The 20886-nt window shown below is 40.4% G+C and overlaps 1 protein-coding gene and 2 long non-coding RNA genes across 3 annotated transcripts in view; 2 read left to right on the top strand and 1 right to left on the bottom strand.

The window, feature by feature from the left end:
- LOC144588873 (uncharacterized) overlaps positions 1 to 20886 on the top strand; it is a 550407-nt gene that overhangs the window by 248243 nt on the left and 281278 nt on the right. The gene's annotated exons all lie outside the window — the stretch shown is intronic.
- Positions 1 to 20886, bottom strand: part of AXDND1 (axonemal dynein light chain domain containing 1) — a 130868-nt gene that overhangs the window by 40390 nt on the left and 69592 nt on the right. Inside the window, exons 14-16 of the mRNA XM_020789787.3 lie at positions 13183 to 13261; positions 4467 to 4701; positions 2796 to 3012 (exon numbers count right to left, since the gene is read on the bottom strand). Coding sequence (XP_020645446.3) covers positions 2796 to 3012; positions 4467 to 4701; positions 13183 to 13261 — 531 coding nt within the window. The remainder of the gene's footprint in view (positions 1 to 2795; positions 3013 to 4466; positions 4702 to 13182; positions 13262 to 20886) is intronic.
- LOC140706756 (uncharacterized) overlaps positions 1 to 20886 on the top strand; it is an 82100-nt gene that overhangs the window by 16148 nt on the left and 45066 nt on the right. The gene's annotated exons all lie outside the window — the stretch shown is intronic.

Below are 20886 nucleotides of genomic sequence, written 5' to 3'. Positions count from 1 at the left end.
CAGATGTATGTCAAAATACCATGTTGAGAGAAAACAAGAAAATCTTAAGGTATAGAGAAGCACTAAAACCAGATGGGACATTAAAAAACAAAGCTGAACTAATGATGCAGGGATTTGATATAGATTGGTGGCCATACTCTCAGTTGATTTCAAGATATAGTGAAGATAAGCAGCAAGGTTTTTATGTAGACAATACTCCTTTTGAGTGAGTTCTCCTGGATATCAAATACAAGAATATTAAAGCATTATATAATTTTTATTAGATTTTGATACCCAGGAGGAAGTAGTTAAAGAATGTATGATAAGGTGGGCACAGAATATTGGGCACAAGGTAAGTTTGGGTCAGTGAGAACAAATATGGAAAAACAAGATAAAACTCACTAAGTCAGTAGCTTTTAAAGAAAGCATATACAAATGTTTTATAGATGGTATATAACTCCCCCAAAATTATCCAAAATGGATGTTAAAATTTCAAATCTCTGTTGGAGATGTAAACAAAAAGAAGGTTCTTTTTAGCGTATGTGATGGTCATGTGGGAAAGCCCAAAATTGTATTGTATTGTATTGTATTTGTATTATTGTATTTTAAATGCTGTAAGCCGCCCAGAGACCTTCGGGTAGTGTGGGCGGCATATAAGTTAAATAAATAAATAAATAAATAAATAAATAAATAAATAAATAAATAAATAAATAAATAAATAAATAAATAAATAAATAAATAAATAAATAAATAAATAGGGAAAGGGTTGAAATGCTTTTGCATGAGGTTATAGAGATTCTGATAACTGTAACCCCTGAATTTTTTATTCTAAATATAATCCCAGATTTAACAGACTTAATGGAAAAAATATTTAGTTATCCATATCTTGACGGTTGCAAGAATTCTTTTTGCTAAACATTGGAAAGACCCAGAGAATCCATCTCAATATGAGTTGATAGCAAAAATCCTGGATATGGCAGAGATGGATAAACTATCAGAATGGCTAGACTCAACAAGAAAGACAGATCATGAAGACTGTTGGTATAAATTTTATGATTGACTTAGAAATAGACTGTAAATTAACATTTGATAACTGAAAGCCTAAGATCAATTTAGAATTAGAATATCTATTATAAATTAGTTATGTATCTTTGAAATGTAATAGATAAGAATGAATATTGTAAAATGTTCATGTTGATTTACAGCCTCTGTTTAATCCCATATCCCCTGTCCCCATCCCTAAACCTAACCCTATAATATGAAACTTTTAAAAAAATAGGGCAAAGGTCTGCTAGGGTTAAAGCTAGCTTCACCAGAAGTCAGCTGTACTTGCAAGATGCAGATAAAGTCAGTGATGTGTGATAGTAGGGTATATAAATGTAAGCACACATCTGTAAACTCCAAGAACATTGTTTGAGTATTAACCCATGTGTATTGCTTTATTCTGCAGAATAATTAAAAGTCCTTTTGTAGTGGGTGTTCTCTTTTTCTCCCACCTTGTGGGTAATTGGAATTAGCCTACCAGGTGTTCGAACTGCTAATTTTTGAAACACATGCATGTTGTGTTTTTTGCACCATTGTGAAACATTTTAAAATAAAAATAAGAGAGCATTGTGATGACAAGATGAAGTTTTGAATGCTATGGGAAGGTCAAATAAGGAGAGAAATGAAAGGAGACTGAAATAGGTGGAGAAAGGTAAAATAAAATATCAGCTTTTCCTGTATTCTCTTACTTTATTATTTTTAAGAGAAAAGAAAGTGAAGAAACTGGGGAGAAGACAGGCAAAAGGAATGGCAATCTGCATTGGGAATGAGAGCTAACGGAGTGGATCTGGATCTGTGCGAACAGGCAGTACTACGAGGATCCACTGATCCCAGCCAGGAATAAATACCCTCACCACATGCAAATGGAAATACTGGATAGATCTATTCAAATGTGCAGCAAAAAATACCAGAAGGAGTCAGAGTAACCCCAGGACAACTCATCCAATATGGATGAGCCCTAAGAGAGTGTGACATGCCCCTTGCGTGTGCCCAGATTATTTCACTAGCCTGAAGCCCACGACACATTCTCTCCTTTAATGCTGCCACCAGTTGATCTCTGTCAACAATGTTCAATTAGAAAGACTGAGGTCCATGCTGAGCGTAAAGTTTAACAAAAACAGGTTTATTGGATACAGTTCACTTAAACAGGTTCTTTAAAGAATTTAAAGTTTTCGGTAGATTAGTAATAACTTGTTTCACTCTTTAACTCTCTATAAATTCCACATTCTTAACTGCCTACCTTAACTCCTTGCTCTACAACTCTCTCTAACTCCCACAGACTAACTTTTCATTTCAGACTCTCATCTCTGACTGTAACTCACTAACTAAGCTCCTCCTCTCTGCCTCACCCCTCCCTTCTAGTTTATCTGGCTTAACCTCCCAACAGCTCCCATTGGTGCATGCAATAATCCTCCAACATGAGCCAAAGCAGGGTGATCGCTACAGAGAGTAGCAGCACAAAAGGGAGAACTCTGCCAATCTCTCTTCCTCTTCCCAGTAGAAAAAGGTGGTCAAAGACCCTTTGCCTGATTTTTAGTTTGGGCAGGTGGCAACAATGGATTAGGCCAATATAACTGGAGTTCTGCATAGTATTAAAAACTATTTCTTAGCAGTCATTTGATGCCTTGATAGTTTTGCATCAGGTGTCAGCTGATGATTTAGAAGAGAAGGATTCCATCACCTGAAAGTTTGTAGCAAAAGAAAAGATTCATCCAGATAAAATAAAGTGGTTAAGAGAGGAAGATACAGTTCAGAGAGCAATTTCATCTTACGGGACAATCTTAAATGTTCTGCGCCTTCGTTCCTCTGGAGTTTCACTGGTACCAATAAACTTTAACAGATCGTCTATCTGAGCCAGCCATTCAGAAACATTTTGGAAAAACTTTATCCAGTCAGCTTCATGTGCACCAGACTTCTGCTTGCTAGCTAACAGCTTGAATGTCCAATTCTCCAAACTGTGGACCAAACTTGTTAAAATCCTGGCAGACCCTGGAAACAAATATCAAACAGAAAAGGGTGTGGTTTTTTTAAGCAAGCATCGTGTGAAGACAGGATTGAACGTATTATATCTCTAGCAGTAGTCAACTAAGATATTTCAGTTTGAGTACCTGAAATCCTGTTGCTTAGTGTAAGAAATTACACTAGATTAGTCCTGTTGAATCATTTACTATGTTAAATTAAGTTGCAACCAGAACAAGCACATTTGAATTAATGGAACTTATGGAGGAGTTGACTAATCAAATACTTGGTTACTTCTTCTGTTGACAACCAGTGATCAGATTTGTGCCACTTCAATAAGCTGCTTAATGCCTAAGGCAAAGTATTACGACAGGGTTCCTATCTAGCAACTACTGTTATTCCCAGCATTCCCTGTTGTTCTTGACTTTCACTATTCCTGATGTTCACTGAATTTTAGCTTTTCCAAATCCTGACTGCAGTTTCCATTTGGATTTATGATTTAACCAAACTATAGAAAATCTTTAACATTTTCAATTCCTTCAATGTCAGTATTGACATTATATAGTTCTTCTGTAAACATTTCTTTTGTCTTCTTAATACTACAGTCCTGCTTTTGCAATTTTTATTTCATTTTCATCAATAGTCATTTCAAGTCATTGCGCTTTCTGCTACTGATTGCAGAATGGACAACATATATCATTATTGATGTTTTTTAATCCATTTTCACTTCTTCTTCATCTGGATCTAGTAAAGCCTTCCATATGATATATTCTGCGCACATACAGAAGAGAGGGAGATAAAACAAATGATTGTCTGGCACCTTTGCCTATTGGAAATCATTCTGTTTTTCCATAATATGTTCCAACACATTGTTTGGAGTACAGGTTACACACCAGGAAAATCAAATATTGAGCCCCACCCATTTGCCATAAAGTGATCCATAGCTTTTTACGACTCACATAGTGAAAGGTGTTGCTGCAGTCTACAAAGCACAGCATGATCACCTGGCTACAGAAGCCAACATATATTTGCAATGTGATAGCTAGTACCTTAGGATTTTGACAGATTCAGTCTCTGTAGCCTGGAATAGTTATATTAGTACACCATGTATTGATGGTGATTTATTTCTTCCAGGTGCTTTAAGAGCAGCTTTCACATAGTTTTCTAAAACATCAGGTTCTTCACGACAGGACTCTTCTTCTTTGTCTTCTGTTCAGTTCTTCATTACGTTGCTTCCAACTTCTCTTTATTTCATGTTGGTCAGATGTGCTCTTTTAGCATGCCTAATTTAGAGAAAAAATTCTCTTTGATGTCATAAGTGACGTAAGTCTGCATAAGGCTTTACTGCTTGAAAGTATACACAGGAACATGCTTCCAAAGTATTCTGGATACTTGAGACTGGACTAATAATACATAACAGAAAGTTTCACTTTATGAGAAATAGCTCTATGAAACCTTTTAGGGCAAGCCCAAACATTTCTCACCATTCTCCCCACAAATTCTTATGCGATACTGTTCACAGAGATTGTTAGAGTTTCTGTTTATCTCCTCCAGCATTTTCAACCAAGGTGGCATTTTGCCATGGAGATCTTTGTGACGGCCAAGCACCGAAATCCCTAGGTCTACCCACTGTTTCTGTAGATCAGCAACTGTCTTGAGAGGCTCTTGTCTGACAAGGATCATATTTCCCCCATATTGTGCCAACTCCTCATTCAACATCTGAAAGGAAAAACAGCACACACCATCATCTCCTGAAAACTTTTCCCAGGATTGAACACTATAGTGTTTTACATCTCTCATAGCTTTAGGACCAAATGACACAAAATGCACAGGACACTCACAGAGTATGTTGTGTGTTATGTGCCTTCATGTCAGAGCTGAGATACAGCAACCCTGGTAGGTCTTTCAAGGTAAGCAAAATATCTAAGGAGTGCCAACCTCCAAGTAAGTTTCAATAGCCAAGCAGGAATTTGGACCCAAGTCTCCTGAATCGTGGTCTGTCACTCTATCCACTATAATATACTGAGTACAGTGGTGCCTCGCTTAGTGATGTTAATCCGTTCCAGGAAAATGTTGCTAAGCGATTTCATCGCTAAACGGAATAAAAAAGCCCATAGAAATGCATTAAAACATGTTTAATGCGTTCCTATGGGCTTCAAAACTGACCTTATGTGAAGATCCTCCATGGGGCGGCCATTTTCGGTGCCTCTAAAGCGAGGCAAAACAGCGGGCGGCCATTTTGTTTTTCCGGCGGCCATTTTGGAACCGCCGATCAGCTGGCCGAAAATGGGGGCTTTGCGATGATCACTTCACCACGATCATCGCAAAGCGATTTTTCCCCATGGGGGCCATCGCTAAGCGATCATTCTGGCGATGGCCAAAACCCCATCACTAAGCAATTTCATCGCTCAACGGAGCAATCGCTAAGCGAGGCACCACTGTACTTGAAGAGTATACAGACTTAAAAAACAAAGAACATCCACCACGTTATTGTATCTCTTTGGGGTACATGTGCTCAATTTTTTCCATGTGGGCCATTTGCTCACTAAGTATTGCTCTGTCCTCCCTAAACCACTGTATTCCACAAAGGGAAAAAGGGAATATGCAGTTGGTGTGCTTGTACACTACTGGGAAAATAAGTGAGGGGTGGGGAAAATGTTTGTTTAAAAGAATTATTTGAGAAATGATTAAATACTACAGAAACTTCAGCAGGTCCAAAACATGGCAGCCAGATTGCTAACTGGGGCTGGTCAAAGGGATCACATAAACCCTGTTACAGCAGCTCTACTGACTGTCAATCCATTTCCAGGCACAATTCAGAGTGCTGATTCTAACCTATAAAGCCTTAAATGCTTTGATTCAAGTTATCTCAAGGACCGCATCTCTCTTTAAGATCTTGCTCAGGTGTTAAGATATAACCAAAGGCCAAGAATGCCTTTGCACAGTTAAAACTAATGTGCCAGTTGTGACAAAATAGCAAAATAAAATGGATGGGCATTCATAAACAATCAGTTGAAAGAAAAAGGCTACGGGATTATCGAGGTTGAGACAATTCAGTGGTAGTAAACTGCAAAGTGCTGTTTGTCTTTGTTTCTGAGTGTAACGCGGCGTACACCTGTAACAAGTGCAAACTAGTGACACAGTTAGAAAAAAGTGAGAGAACTGGAGCACCAAGTAGCGACACTAACGGTTATAAGGGAAGATGAAGCATACATTGACAGAACTCTTGAGCAGCAGCAGCAGCTGTCACATGGGGCACAGGAGATGGAATAAAGGTGGTGTCGATGTGAGGGATTTGGTTTTCAGGACCACTGGCTAAGCTTCCTTGAAGACGGACTTTTTGAGATGGCTTGCACCTCACAAGGACTGGGAAGAATGTGTTTGGCTATAGCATGAAGAACTTCATCAGAAGGGCTTTAAACTGCATTGGAAGAGATGCAAGCACAGAGGTAAAGACAGATGAAACCTTGAGTACAATAAGAGGAATGGACCACACAGTTATAATGTGGGTAAATAATAACATTAACATTAATAGCAATATTCATTAAAATGTACAAAGATAAACAGGTCACAAATCACACAATCTCCAGAGTCTATATATGAATGCAGGAGTATGGGAAACAAATAAAGATGAATTTTAGTTCAGGAGGGCAACTATGACTTAATAGAAATAACTGAAACTTGGTGGAATGACTCCAACAACTAGTATATAGAAATTTAAGAATACCTGTACAAATTGTTCAAAAAGAACAGAGTGAATAGAAAGGGAAGTAGAGTTGCAATATATGTAAAAAAATACACATTCCTGCACAGAAATACAGGAGGAGGAGATTAGATGTCCCATTGAGAGCATCTGGATCAGTCTGGTTGGGGCAAAAAACAAAAGGAACATGATAGTTGGAGTTTATTACCACCCGGCCAATGAAGGAGAGGAAGCAGATGAAACTTTTGAAAAATCAAAATTGCAAGGATGTCAGACCCAATGTAGTAGTGAGGGGAGATTTCAATTATCCGGATATCTGCTGGGAGGTGTCGTGATTTACTTCAGTAAATGAAAGGCAGAGTCCAATAAGCCAGTCCAAGGTCAGAAGCCAGAGAATCAGTCAAAACCAGCAGTAATAATGCTAGAGGAGTCAAGGAATCACAAAGAGAAGTCCAGGTCCAAGTCCAACAGTCAAGATCGCTCCAGGAAACACCAAAGCAGATTGCAGGTAAAAATAACAGTTGTTTCCTGCATCGATTCCTCATGGGAGCCTGCCTTATATGGGGAGTCCATGCCTTTACATTATGCTGGAGTCTTTAGCTGGAGTCCTTAGCTAGGATCCTTCAGTAATTACACATTGGTCTCAGATGAGCCCTGAACTGAAACACTACAGGAGGCAAATTGTGCAAAGTATGGTCCTTCCAAGAAATTCCTGGCTTTGTGGCTGATACTTTTCTCCTACAAAAAGTGGAGAAAGAAACTAGAGGACTAGCTATCCTTGACTTGATTCTAACCAATTGAGACAACGTGGAGGAGGAAGTAGCAGTAAGGGGAACTCTGGGTGAGAGGGACCATATTCTACTAGAATTCTAGATTTTAAAGAAAACCAAAGCAGAGTATAGCCACACACGTATGCTGGATTTTTTTAAAAGCCAATTTTAATCAACTCAGAATGGACCACACATTCAATAAAGATGATTAAGGTCCCATAGCAGGAGATCCAAACATAAAAATTGAATCTAGGAAGGGTGGGAGTTTCTATATAAAAATAGAAATTCTAAAAGCACAACTACAAACAATTCCAACAAGAAAAAGAGGTGGGAAGTAGCAAAAAAGGCCAACAAAACAAAACAAAAAACATGTATAAGAGGTGGAAAGAAGGCCAGGTCACCAAGGAAGAGTACAGACAAGTAGCAAGGAAATGCAGGGATGGTATTAGGAGAGCAAAACCTGAGAATGAGCTGAGATTAACTAAAGACACTAAAAGCAACAAAAAAGCATTCTTCAGGTATGTGTGACACAAAATACAAACAAAAGAACTAGTGGCACAGCTACTCAATGGGAATGGAAGAATGATAACAGATGACAAAGAAAAGGCAGAGGTGCTCAATTCCTGTTTTATCTCAGTCTTTTCCCAAAGGACAAACTATTAACCTCCAGACAAAGGTGAAGTGAGAGTAGAGGGGACAGGATTGCAGCTGGAGATTGATAAGCGAATAGTCAAGGAATACCTTACCACCTTGAACGAGTTCAAATCCGAGAGTACCGAAAGAACTCTCAGGAGCTAATGTTGTCCCTATCTTCAAAAAGGGCACAAAAGAGGAACCTGGGAACTACAGGCCAGTAAGCCTGACGTCAATCCCAGGGAAAATTCTTGAAAAAATTATCATAGAAATCATAGAAAAGTGAACTTGGAAGGGGCCTACAAGGCCATCGTGTCCACCCCCTGCTCAATGCAGGAATACAATCAAAGCATATCTGTTTTTATTGTAAAATGCACCTAGAAAACAATGCAGCAATAAATAAAAGCCAACATGGATTTGTCAAGAACAAATCTTGCCAGACTCATCTGATCCCATTTTTTGAAAAGGTAACCTCCCTAATAGAGGAAATGCTGTAGACATAGTTTACCTTGACTTTAGAGCAAAGCTTTTGACAGAATGCCCCTTTAAACTCTGATTAGCAAGCTAACTACTGTATGTGTGGGCTGGATATATCAAGTGTCAGGTGGATGCACAATTGGCTACAGAATAGTACTCAGAGGGCAATGATTTACAGCTCCTTCTCCAAGTGGGAGGAGGTAACAAGTGGGGTACCCCAAGACTCAGTCCTGGGTTTGGTGCTCTTCAACATTTTTACTAATGACTTGGATGAGGAAGTGCAGGGAATGCTTGTCAAAGCTGCAGATGACACAAAATTATGTGGACTAGCTAATACCCTGGAAGACAGAAACAAAATTCAAAATGATCTTGATAGGCTGGAGTACTGGGCTGAAAACAACAGAATGAAATACAACAGGGGTAAGTTCAAAGTACTGCACCTCAGAAAAAGAAACCAAATGCACAGTTACAAGATGGGGGGTACCTGGCTCAGCAAAACTACAAGCAAGAAGAATCTTGGAATTGTTGTACATCACAAGCTGAATATGAGTGAACAGTGTGATGTGGCTGAAAAAAAGGCAAGTGCTATTTTAGGCTGCATTTACAGAAGTATAGTTTTCAAATCCTGAGAGGTGCTAGTCCCCCTCTATTCAGCACTGATTAGGCCTCACCTCGAGTCTTGTGTCCAGTTCTGCACAGCACACTTCAAGAAGGATGCTGACAAATTGGAACAAGTTCAGAGGAGGGCAACAAGGATGATCAGGGGGCTAGAAACCAAGCCTTAAGAGGAAAGACTGAAAGGACTGGTCATGTTTAGCCTTGAGAAAAGGAGACAGAGGGGTGATATGATTGTACTTTTCAAATATTTGAAAGGCATATTTGAATATTTAAATACAGAGGAGGGGCAAGATCTGTTCTCGATCATCCCGGAGTGCAGGACATGCAACAATGGGCTCAAGTTACAGGAAGACAGATTTCAATTGAATGTCAGGAAAAATTTCCTATTAGGGCCGTAAGACAGTGGAACCAACTGCCTCGAGAGGCAGTGAATGTTCCAACACTGGAGGCATTTAAGAAAAACTTCGATAATCACCTGGCAGAGATCCTATTATTTGTATTCCTGCATCGAACCGGAGGTCGGATTTGATGACCCCTTCTAACTTCACAATTGTATGATTCTTTGAATGTGCCAGTTGTCCCTGTTCCTGGAGAGGTGTTAACAGGCCATGGCGACACATGCCTGTTACATCCCATTGAATTACTGTAATGGGCTCTATGCAGTGCTGCCTATGGAAAGTGTCTGGAAACTTTTGTGGATCCAAAACACAGCATCCAGTGTTTTTTAATCTGTCTGGTTACAATGATCACATAACATCTCTGTTACAGCAGCTCCACTGGCTGCCAATCTTTTTCCAGGCACATTTCAAAGTGCTGACTCTAACTTACAAATCTATATTTTAAAAAAAATATTAATTTTCTATTGGGTAAGGGAAGATCACAGGGAAGGGGATTTGGATCAGGTTAATGGGGTACATAAAAATACAGAATGTGATAGAGAACAGTATATATCATTGTTACATTTGTAGATACGTTTCTTACTAAGCTTACTTCACACTTATCTTTACCATTTTTTTCTAAGCCTTTAAAATCTAAAATTATATCTCATATTTTCTTTCTCATAATTTTAACTCTTTCATATTCTCATCTCTTATCCAATTATACAAAGGTTCCCACTTTTTTCTGTCATGATCGTGATTATGTGATTTAAAGCCTGTAATTTAAATGGTTTATATAGTCTTGAGAATTGTAAAATAGAAGCTGAACTGTCCTGTGTGAAGATAACTTTTAAACTCTGGGAATGTTTTTCTGAAGAGATGGTGAGAAAATCTTCTTGATCAGTACAGCAAAGATGAGATAAGAGACCAGACACTACATTCCATCCTAATTGGAAGGAGATAGGAGGAACAAAACAACACCTGCATTTTCCGGAGAAAGAGAGGAGGGGGCTAACTTTACCGCCCTGAATTATAATTGGTTGACACCTTGGAAGACGGAAGAGAAAGGAGGAGTTTAGCATGTAGAAAAATGAAAGTTGTACTGTGTGCAGTGTTCCCTACGAACCAGAAGATTTTTTGAGTTCCTTTTTCCTTGTGCCATGTGCTAGGGTAAGGAATTGAGAATGTAGGGAACTAGAGAACAAAGAGGGGGGTTTTTTGCCTCTGCCTATCCTGAAGGAAGCTTTTAGAAATTTTTAGCTATTTTTATATTTAGCTTAGAATTATTCTTTCTTATTTAACTGTAATAATCTTTGAATATGCATTCAGATGCTAATGCTTATGCACTAAACTGATTTCTATATGAAACTTTATTTTTTTCAATAAAAATATTTAATCTTAAAGATTGGAGTTGTGGTCTCTTGAACAGCAAGGCTGACAATCCTGAATCCCTAAGGGGGAGGACTGAGGCCATGATTGCTATTTACAGAATCCTATTTTTCTGAGCTTAAGTGAGTCTTAAGGGACTACTAAACCAAGTGCCTGTACAGTGGTGCCCCGCATGATGATGATAATCCGTCCCATTGAAATCGCTATTTAGCAAAATCATCGTCATGCGAAAACCGTTTCCCTATTGGAATGCATTGAAACACGTTTAATGCGTTCCAATGGGGAAAATACATTGTCGTCCTGTGAAGATCGCCCATAGGGAAGACATTTTGCGAGCACCGATCAGCTGTTAAAATGGCTGTTCTGCGAAGCATGGGTCCTGAAAACACAAGGAAGCCATTTTGCGAAGCCGACAATCAGCTGTAAAAATCATCGTTGTGCGAAAAAATGGTCCGCGAAGCACGGACCAAATCATCATCAAATGAAAATCCCCCACTGGAATCAGTTTTGCGAATTGCTATAGCAACTGCAAAACTTTGTCATGCAAATTCATTTTACGAGGTCGTCGTCTAGTGAGGTACCACTGTACTTTGTTAGATCTAAGCAGGTGTAGGAGGGAATCTTTTAGGTTAGACTTGTGAGAAAGGATTTATGATACGCCCTAGCTGGTGTTACTAGGACTCAGCCAGCTGATAAGGGGTACATAAATACCCGGACACTCTCTGGCCGAACGAACTGCGCTCCCTAGAGGGAGGCTGGTTCGCAACATTTTCTAGCCTCAGCTCTAACTTATAAAGCTGTAAATGGCTTGGATCCAAATTTGTCATGGACCCTTTATGAGTCTGCTCAGATGTTAAAATCATCAGGCCTTTCTCTCCTCCCACCACCCTCACAGGTGTGTTTGGTTGTGGCACAGGAGAGAGCCTTTTCTGTTGCTGCTCCCAAACTTTGAAGCTCCCTCCCACAAGAGGCCAGGTTGGCCCCATCATTGCTGTCCTTCTTCAAGCAGTTGAAGACCTTTATCTTCAGGAAAGCTTTCCTTAGTGACTGGCTGCCTCCGTAGGGTTTTTTTTAATGGATTGTTCTACTGTACTGCTTTGAATCTGTTTTGGTTTTGGTTTTGTTTACCAATTTTTAGTGTGGTATGCATTTGATTCTTTTTAATATTTATATACTGTTTTCAGTATATTGTATTTATATTTATTTATTTATTTATTGGACTTATATACCGCCCCATAGCGCTACAAGCACTCTCCGGGCGGTTTACAATTTTTTAATTATACAGGCTACACATTGCCCCCCCAGCAAGCTAGGTACTCATTTTACCGACCTCGGAAGGATGGAAGGCTGAGTCAACCTTGAGCCGGCTACCTGGGATTTGAACCCCAGGTCGTGAGCACAGTTTTAGCTGCAGTACAGCATTTTAACCACTGCGCCACGAGGCTCTTTGATGTTAATGATGTTAATGATGTAAGTCATTTTGGGTCCTTTTTAAGGAGGAAGGTGGGGTAAAATATTTTAAACATGATTTAAATAATAAATTGAAGAGGGCACTCTTCAGTAACTGCTTACCTCAAAGTCCCCCCTTCCTCCAGAAACAATAAAATGACATAGAATCAGGAAACACTTCATAAGTGTCCTATGTCCCATCCAGTTTGATCTTTACTGATTCTTATGAACATCAAGAACATCTGGTGACATGGCACTGTTAAATATAAGCAGACATGAAATTGACCAGGAAATGAATGTGAGACCACTGGGAATCCTACAAACAACACTTCGCATTTTTCAAGGAAGAGCAACATTTAGTTATTTACATACATGAAATAAAGGGTACAGTTTCAGCAGGGGGAAACCACTCACCAGGCCTCTTGATCTCAAGGAAATTCAAAGGAATGCAATCTACCTAAGGAGAGGCACATATATGCATGTTATAGCCTCGTGGCGCAGTGGTTAAAACGCTGTACTGCAGCTAAAATTGTGCTCACGACCTAGGGTTCAAATCCCAGGTAGCCGGCTCAAGGTTGACTCAGCCTTCCATCCTTCCGAGGTTGGTAAAATGAGTACCCAGCTTGCTGGGGGGGGCAATGTGTAGCCTGTATAATTAAATTGTAAACCGCCCGGAGAGTGCTTGTAGCGCTATGGGGCGGTATATAAGTCCAATAAATAAATAAAATAAATAAAATAAATTATTAATATAGGACTCATTGTGATTTGCACTGAAATCCCTTACCTTTTCCCAAACCTTGAGATCCACAAGGACTTGATCCAACAATGAAGCTCCTTTTTCAAAAGTGTAATTTCCTTTTCCACTAGAGGATCAAAGAGCGAAAACAGCAATTATACAGCAAAGAGTAATCCCCCTCTCTGGATTGCCTCTTAAACCTAAATAAACTCATGTTGTACGCATACTTGTTTGACTGACAATATAAGTACCTGAAGGACTTTTTTTAGAGCAGAGATGAGCAAGACCCCTTCTGTGCATGCCATTCCCCAATGAATCTGAGAAATACCTGTTTCTGAGTAAAACTGAGCTCTTAACATGCTGCTGTAATTTTGATGGCAGTAAAAAGATCGGTGGCAGTTTTTCTGCAGTGGGAACATAATATCTCTATTGACTTTGGAGGTGGGGGCGGGGTCAAAGCAATTCCCATACCCCAGAAATTGCCTGTCTTTGCTATCTTCTTGGCTTCTAAGGGTTTTACTTCTTTTTTAAAATGAGAAATATAAGTAAACAATTGCAATCAGTAAAACAGTAAAACCAGTTAATTTTTGCACTTGGGTTACTCCTATGGAAAGGGTAGAAAAAGTGTCCTTTCCCTCCCCTTCAATTAGTTTTTGGAAAACCGTTACCATCTTCTAATGATGGACTGCAATGCATAATACATTCGTCTGTAGAGTGTAGCACATTATTTGAACATTACAGGGACAACTTGCTTTTCCGCTCACAATCTACTTAAGGGACCTGCTTGTAGTGTACATCTCAAACCATTTTGAGTTAAAATTGGAGGATTCGTTCACTGACTGCCATGAAGTCTTTCTTGGGAGATCTAGTCTTCTGATAGCAGCAGTGATTATTATTTTTTGTTCTCCGTCCCACAGTTTTTGCACCAAGTAAAGGTAACAGATTCTTTTTGTGTTCTGCTAGTATCCGATTGGCGGTGAGGCATCACAACTGGGTATTATCAACTATATTGCCCCTTGATGGTAAGCCATTAAAAAGAGATTCACTATTGAGATAGCTAAGTTTAGAATATAATCATTTTTCACTAAGGGGTGCTAATTATCCCATAGTGGGGAGGGAAGAAAGAGCCAACCACACAATACCTGCATCTTCAATACAGAAAAAAGGAATAGGGTCTGAAACTCTGCAAACTAGAGATTCCTTTTATTAATATGATGAAATGGTGTCACTCAAATCTGAGCACAAATAACTTTTAAAACAGCATTAGTAATTGCTTTTGCTGTTACCAGAACCAAGGAGAACAGCAAGGAGGCAAATAAAGTTTTAATAAAGTTTTAGCCACTCATTTAATAACAATGCAGGGTCATTAGGTTAATAGTGGCCAGCTTGCCTGATGTACTCATACACCCCCTTAATGCTCCTAGACAACCCTCTGCATAGGTGACCATTTGTTGACTTCCTCTGCTTTGATGCTAGAAACCCACTGGAAGTGCAGACAATTATCAAAGTGTCAAAATGACAGGTTACCTACCTGTAATTGTAGTTCTTCGAGTGGACCTCTGTGATTCACACTATGGGAGGTAATTTGAGCATGCGCAGAGACTTGTCAGAATATTCTAGAGATTCTGTGGTAGCAAAAAGTTACATTAGTACAGAACCCTTCCCCCCCCCCCCCCCCAGTATATGTCAGCAAGGCTCTCCCTCCAGTTAGGTCAACCGCCACATAAAGAAAAGGGCATGACAGTGGGGAGGCCAGGTCAGTACGTGTGAATCACAGAGGTCCACTCGAAGAATTACAATTACAATTAGGTAACGTGTCATTTTTCTTTGACAGTGTGCAAAATGCGGAATGTCATGGACACTAGAGGGCGTAGCTTCACCAGAGTTTAAGGCAATCCAAGAAGATATTAAGCAGACAGACAGCTTTTGCAATAGAAACTTATACAGTGGTGCCTCACTTAGCAATGTTAATTCATTCTGAAAAAATCGCTACTAAGCAATTTCATCGCTAAGCGAAACACGGTTTCCCATTGAAATGCATTGAAAACTGGATAATCCATTCCAATAGGAATGAATTGCCATCCTTAAGCGAAAATCGCCATAGGAAACATTGCTAAGCAGAACGCGGTACCCCAATTGAAATGCATTGAAACCTATTCAATGCATTTCAATGGGGGGGAAAATTACAACAAGAAAGTTTTTAAAAGTCAGAACATAGTCAAATTTGGTTAACAAAGGGTTTATTAAGTGCACTTTATGATTTCAAACATTTTAAACAGTAAACTTTAACTTTATAAATAACAGGAAAACATTTAAAAAACAGCAAACACAAGGCTGTTTAAACCATCGTTAAGCGAAACAGGGGACCCAAAATTTAATTGCTATGCGAAGCATGGTCCCAACCATCGCTAAGCGAAAATTGCCCATAGGGACCATCGCTAAACGAAGCACAAAAATGCTCCGAAAAAAATCATCGCTAAGCGATTTCATCACTAAACGGAGCGCCCGTTGACAGAGTTGTGGTATTACCAGGATGCACCAGGTGACACTAACCAAAAGAACTTCCCTGAGAGATGAAGACGCCAAGCAATAAAGCAGTGTTGATAGCAGAATAGTTGTATTATTTACAGGATATATACATACATGTACAGCTTAGTCCTTGTTTCCAGTCACAAAGTCATATACAGCAGTTTCCACAGATTTCACTGCATAAATCAGAGTCAGTGTCCTTGTAAATTAGTTCAGCAGTCAAATACCATATGTTCAGTCCAGTAGCCAGAGTTCCTCTTCCAATATACAGCACAAAACCATGGCTTCTTCCAGGATTTTTCCAGCACAGCACCACGACAACAGCAACACGAAAACAACACCAACAAAGTGTGTGTGCTAGGTCTGCTAGCTTTATCCCAGGGTTATCCAATCCTGTGATTTCTTCCTCAGCTGTTACAATTAACACAGCTGTATAAATTCTAGCCTTATTTATTTCTTACAAACACTTATTTCATTGTAGAAAATTTTATTCAACAATTCCTCCAGGTTTCTACCAAACCTGTCACCCATTAAGCGAGGCACCACTGTATTGAATTAGTATTGCAGCATATACATACAGCGTAGTCCATTTAGTTCAGTCCTGGGTCATACAGAGTAGCAATTAGTCCCTTTTACTTAGCCAATAAATCAGAGTTAGTGGTAAATCCAATGCCATAAATCCCTCCAGCAGCGTTTCTCCTTTCGACCCACAAGATTGAGTACACTGGAGCTGTCGGCTTTATCTCACCCTTCAGCCAATCAGTGATTAACTTTTGCAGGTTGCTCCATCTGAATTTTGTTTCCATAGCTGTTCTAATTCAGCCTACTAGCTAGTTCCTATTACAGCTGTATTGCTTAAATCATTATTTCTGCAGACTTTTCTTACAATTTCACTCTTACAAACACTTACAACCATATGCAAACTGGATTAACAATTCAACAGGTATAACTAATACCTGACATTCTTCATGACCTCTTTGAATCACATTATGGGTGACTAAGAAGCTACCTTACCCAGAGGAGGGTGTCACACCAAGGTAGATGATAACACAGCACACCCAAAAGCAGCATCAGAGTTCTGCTGAACATCAAATCTGTAATGATTGATAAATGTGGATGGCTGCAACTATGTGGCAGAGGTGCAGACTTCCAGTAGGGGGACGCCCCGAAGAAACACTGTAGATGTCGCCAATGAGGTAGAATGAGGGTGGATACTCTATGGCACTGGAACTCAACCAAGCTGATAAGCAAGCTGGATGGTAGACACAACTCACGTAGATATTCTCTGCAAGGTAACTTGAAGACCCTTGGCAGGAAGTTGGTAGCTGACAAAAAATCGAGCTGAGTGTCTGAAGGATTGAGTGCGGGCTATGTAAAAAGCTAGAGCCCTTCTTACATCCAAAATATAGATGATCCTTTCTTGAGGAGTAGAAGGAGATGGAAAAAAGGAAGGAAGACCCAAAGGTTGAGATAGGTGGAACTGGGAGATAACCTTGAGTAGAAAAAAAGTATCTAAATTTTTTTAACCTTATCTGGGTAAAACTGGAGATAAAGGTAGTCAGACCTTAAGGCCGCACGTTCATTAGCACATTTCTTTGCATGACGAATGACATTCATCAATGAGGCCGACTCCTCCACACTGCGAGATGAAGAGCAGGGAGATCTAGGTGGAGAATTTGACTTTTGTTCTGTGTGAGCAGGTGAGGTAGATGGGGCAGGTGATAAATGTGGGATGATAAATGTTGCAGCCACCATGGGGCTATCAGGATAGCATTGGGCCTGTCCTGCTGAAGACGGACTACTACTTTGTGGAGGAGCGGGAATGGTGGAAACAGGTAAGTGCCTTGGGCCAATGGCCAATGAATGAGTCTCCACAGGAGTTCTTGCCTACTCCTATGCAGGAGCAGTAACATTTCTAGTTTACCCAGGAGGCAAAGAGGTTGACGGTGGATGTGCCCCATCATTTGCAGAGGGAGAGAAAAACAGACTGATCTAGCTCCCATTCATGGGCTTGAGATTCTTTGGGACTGAGCAAATCTGCCAGATTGTTGTCTTGACTGGCTATGTGTATTGCCATGAGACAAATGTGATGAGAGAGGCACCATTTGCACAGGTCGAGAGTGAGGTATAAAAGACTTGGGAGTGAGTTCCCCCTTGTTTGAGAATATAATACATCGTGGAGGTGGTGTTGTCATTGGCTATTTGAACCATTTTGCCAATGAAATGGTTTTTGAAAGCTTTGCAGGCTTTTATTACTGCTGGGAGTTCTAGCTTGTTGATATGGAGCAGCTTCTCTCTTTGCCACCACCAGGCATGGATTTGCAGAGATCTGCAATGGGCACCCGAGCTGGTAAGGCTGGCATCTGTAGTAACCAGGAATTTGTGGGCAGGGTTGTTGAAAGGGCCATCCCATTGTCAGGTTCTGAGTGGAGTGCCACCATGAACACTGGGAGGCGAGTCTTGGAGTGACTCGCAGCAGCATATGTGGTGAGTCTGTCAATAGGTTGAACAAGGCTAGGAACCATGACTGGAGTGATCTCATTTTGAGGTGAACATGCTGAACCATAGCAGTCATGCACGCTGTAACGGGCAGCCATGACCTCACCTGTCCGTCACAGCTGGGCAGTGAATCATCAGCCAATGGTGTGACCGAGGGTGGAAATGAAGGGGAGGAGCTGGTATAAAAAAGGGGAGAGATTGAGTTAGAGTGAGATCTGTCAGTGAGGGAAAGTCTATGTGTTATTGGTTAAATAAGAAAGTGATTTACACCTTAATTATCTTTCTGTGATTTACCCATTTTATTTTGTAATCAATAAACCAGTTTTGTTTTTGAAGAAACCCTTGTCCTTTTTATTTAAAGGAAAGGTTGGTGGCAGCCAGAGCGTGTAGTGGCATGGTGGGCATTCTGAGAGGCCTGGAGTTGGTAGTGACTGTGGAGTGGCCCGCCACGTCACAATAAAATTGGTGTCCAGCGTGTGGGATACGTGTGATCCAGTGAAGCCTGGTGCTGGAAAGCTGCCCAGAGCAGGGGTCTTTAGTTAGGGAATCTGAGTGGAAGCGTGGGTAACTTCCTAGGACTTATCTCACGGGGAGTAAGTCTAGTAGGAGGGCGCTGAAGCTTCAGATTGGGAACTAAGACAGGGAGGCTCTGTAGTGACCATTTCTGTGGAGAGTTGCCCAAAGCAAAAGCTGTGGTAGATTGGCTGGCTTGTCCTGAGTTAGAAAGAACTCGGAGGGGACAAAGCAGAGCCAAGGGCAGTGAGGCTGAGGGGACTCAAAACAGCTGAACCTGGGACAGGGGGAAGCTGTGTGTGTTTGAGATTTGTTGCCTGAGACAGAAAGAAAAATTCTGTTTTGACGGGAGGCCTAGCTGGAGGCTGAAGCTTGGTAACTGTTGCTAGCTTGCCAGTGGATGAGTGCTGGAAGCTGAATTGCAACATAGACACTCACTGACATTAAAAAAAGTGGACTTTTAAAATCAAGGCTTGTTAAAAAGATAAGCCTGAAAAGTAGAAAATGCCCTTGACTAGGGGAAAGAAAGCTGAGCAGGTGCCTTATGAAATGGCAGCTGGATCAGATAGTGAGAATGGGGATGTTGAGAAAGGATTTACCTCAGCTCAGGAGGGAGAGTCCTCAAGGGAAGACCCATCAGAGTTCAGAAAATGGAGATTTGAGCTGGAGATGAAGGCCAAAGCCCAAGCTGAAGAAAGGGCCTTACAGGAAAGGCAAATGGCCTTACAATTGGAGAAAGAGAAAATGGAGAGGGAGGAAAGAATGAGGCAGAGAGAAATGGAGGTCCAATTAGAGAAAGAACGTATGGCTTTTGAACTCAGGAGGCTAGAATTGGCAAATCAAAACAATAATAACAATAGGGGAGACAACTCTGAGGGGAGTCAGTTATCTAAAGCAGACCTAAAGAAATTCCCAATTTTTAGAAAGGGAGATGATCCAGAATCATTCCTTGTGATGTATGAACGAGCGTGTGAGGATTTCCAAGTGAGGGAATCTGAAAAGATGATTATATTGAGATCCCAAATTAGTGGAGCCCTCGCTCAAATATATGCGGAGATGCCAATCGAATTAATCAAAGATTACACAGAATTCAAAAAGTTAGTGTTTGCCAGGTATGGCATAAATGCAGAACATCTGAGGCAAAAATTCAGATCACTATCTAAGAAACCTGATGAATCCTACTCACAATTAGGGGCAAACTTGGCCAGATGTTTAGAAAAATGGCTCTTACAAGAGGGGGTTCAGACAATTCAGGATCTGAAGGATGTTGTGGGTTTGGAACAGTTTTATTCTCTCTTACATGGTGAACTAAAATATTTGGTCAAGGACAAGAAACCTAAGAATCTGAAAGAAGTAGGAGAGGTTGCTGATTTCATTTCCCAGATACGAAAAACCTGCTTTTCTGAGGGGAAAAGTGTGAGGAGAACTTGGGAGGACTCTAATCAATATCCTAGAGGACAATTTAAAGACCAGCAGAGGGTTGGCGGCCATTTTGTGGGAAAGGCCTCAGAACAGAGCCAAGCCAGAGGGCAAAATTTGGAGGGAAAAGTAGAAAAAGGTGTTGGAAATGATCAATGGAATGTTAGAACTTGCTTTAAATGTAATGAAAAAGGTCATATTGCATCCTAATGTGGTAAAAACAGAGAAAATAGAGAATTTTTACCACAAAAAGTAAATTTAAGCAAGCCTAAAGCAGTTTACTGTGTCCAGCAGAAACAAGTTAATACACCAGGGGAGGAGTCAGTCTCCATGGCAACACAAACTGAGTTCTCTACACCAGATGAGAATATGGAATCTCATATCCCTTTTGCAGAGATTAGACATTGCTATTTAATTAAAACGAACCTGGAGGGGTTAGTCCAAACGGCTGGGGACAATATTTATGTTTTAGATAACAAATACATGGCTCTGAAAGATTCCTGTTCGCAGGTGACTCTATGTCATCCAGATGTTGTACCTCAAAAATACTTTTTAAAAGAAGAACACATGACAGTGAAAGGGATAGGACAAGAAACTGTTATTTTGCCTGTGGCTGAATTACCAATTCAATATCAGGGATGGCAGGGAAATTGGCGCGTAGGAATTTCCTCACAGTTGCCATCGGCCGTTTTGATTGGTACGGACCTCTCTGAGCATGTTAAGAGAGTGTTAGTTCTAACGCGGTCACATCAAGAGCAAGCAGAGGCAGCTGAAGAAAAGAGTGTCTGTCAG

Source organism: Pogona vitticeps, chromosome 4 (assembly GCF_051106095.1).
Source record: "Pogona vitticeps strain Pit_001003342236 chromosome 4, PviZW2.1, whole genome shotgun sequence".
Taxonomy (NCBI): domain Eukaryota; kingdom Metazoa; phylum Chordata; class Lepidosauria; order Squamata; family Agamidae; genus Pogona; species Pogona vitticeps.
The sequence above is the reverse complement of the archived record's forward strand: the minus strand, read 5'-3'. Positions and strand labels throughout refer to the sequence as shown.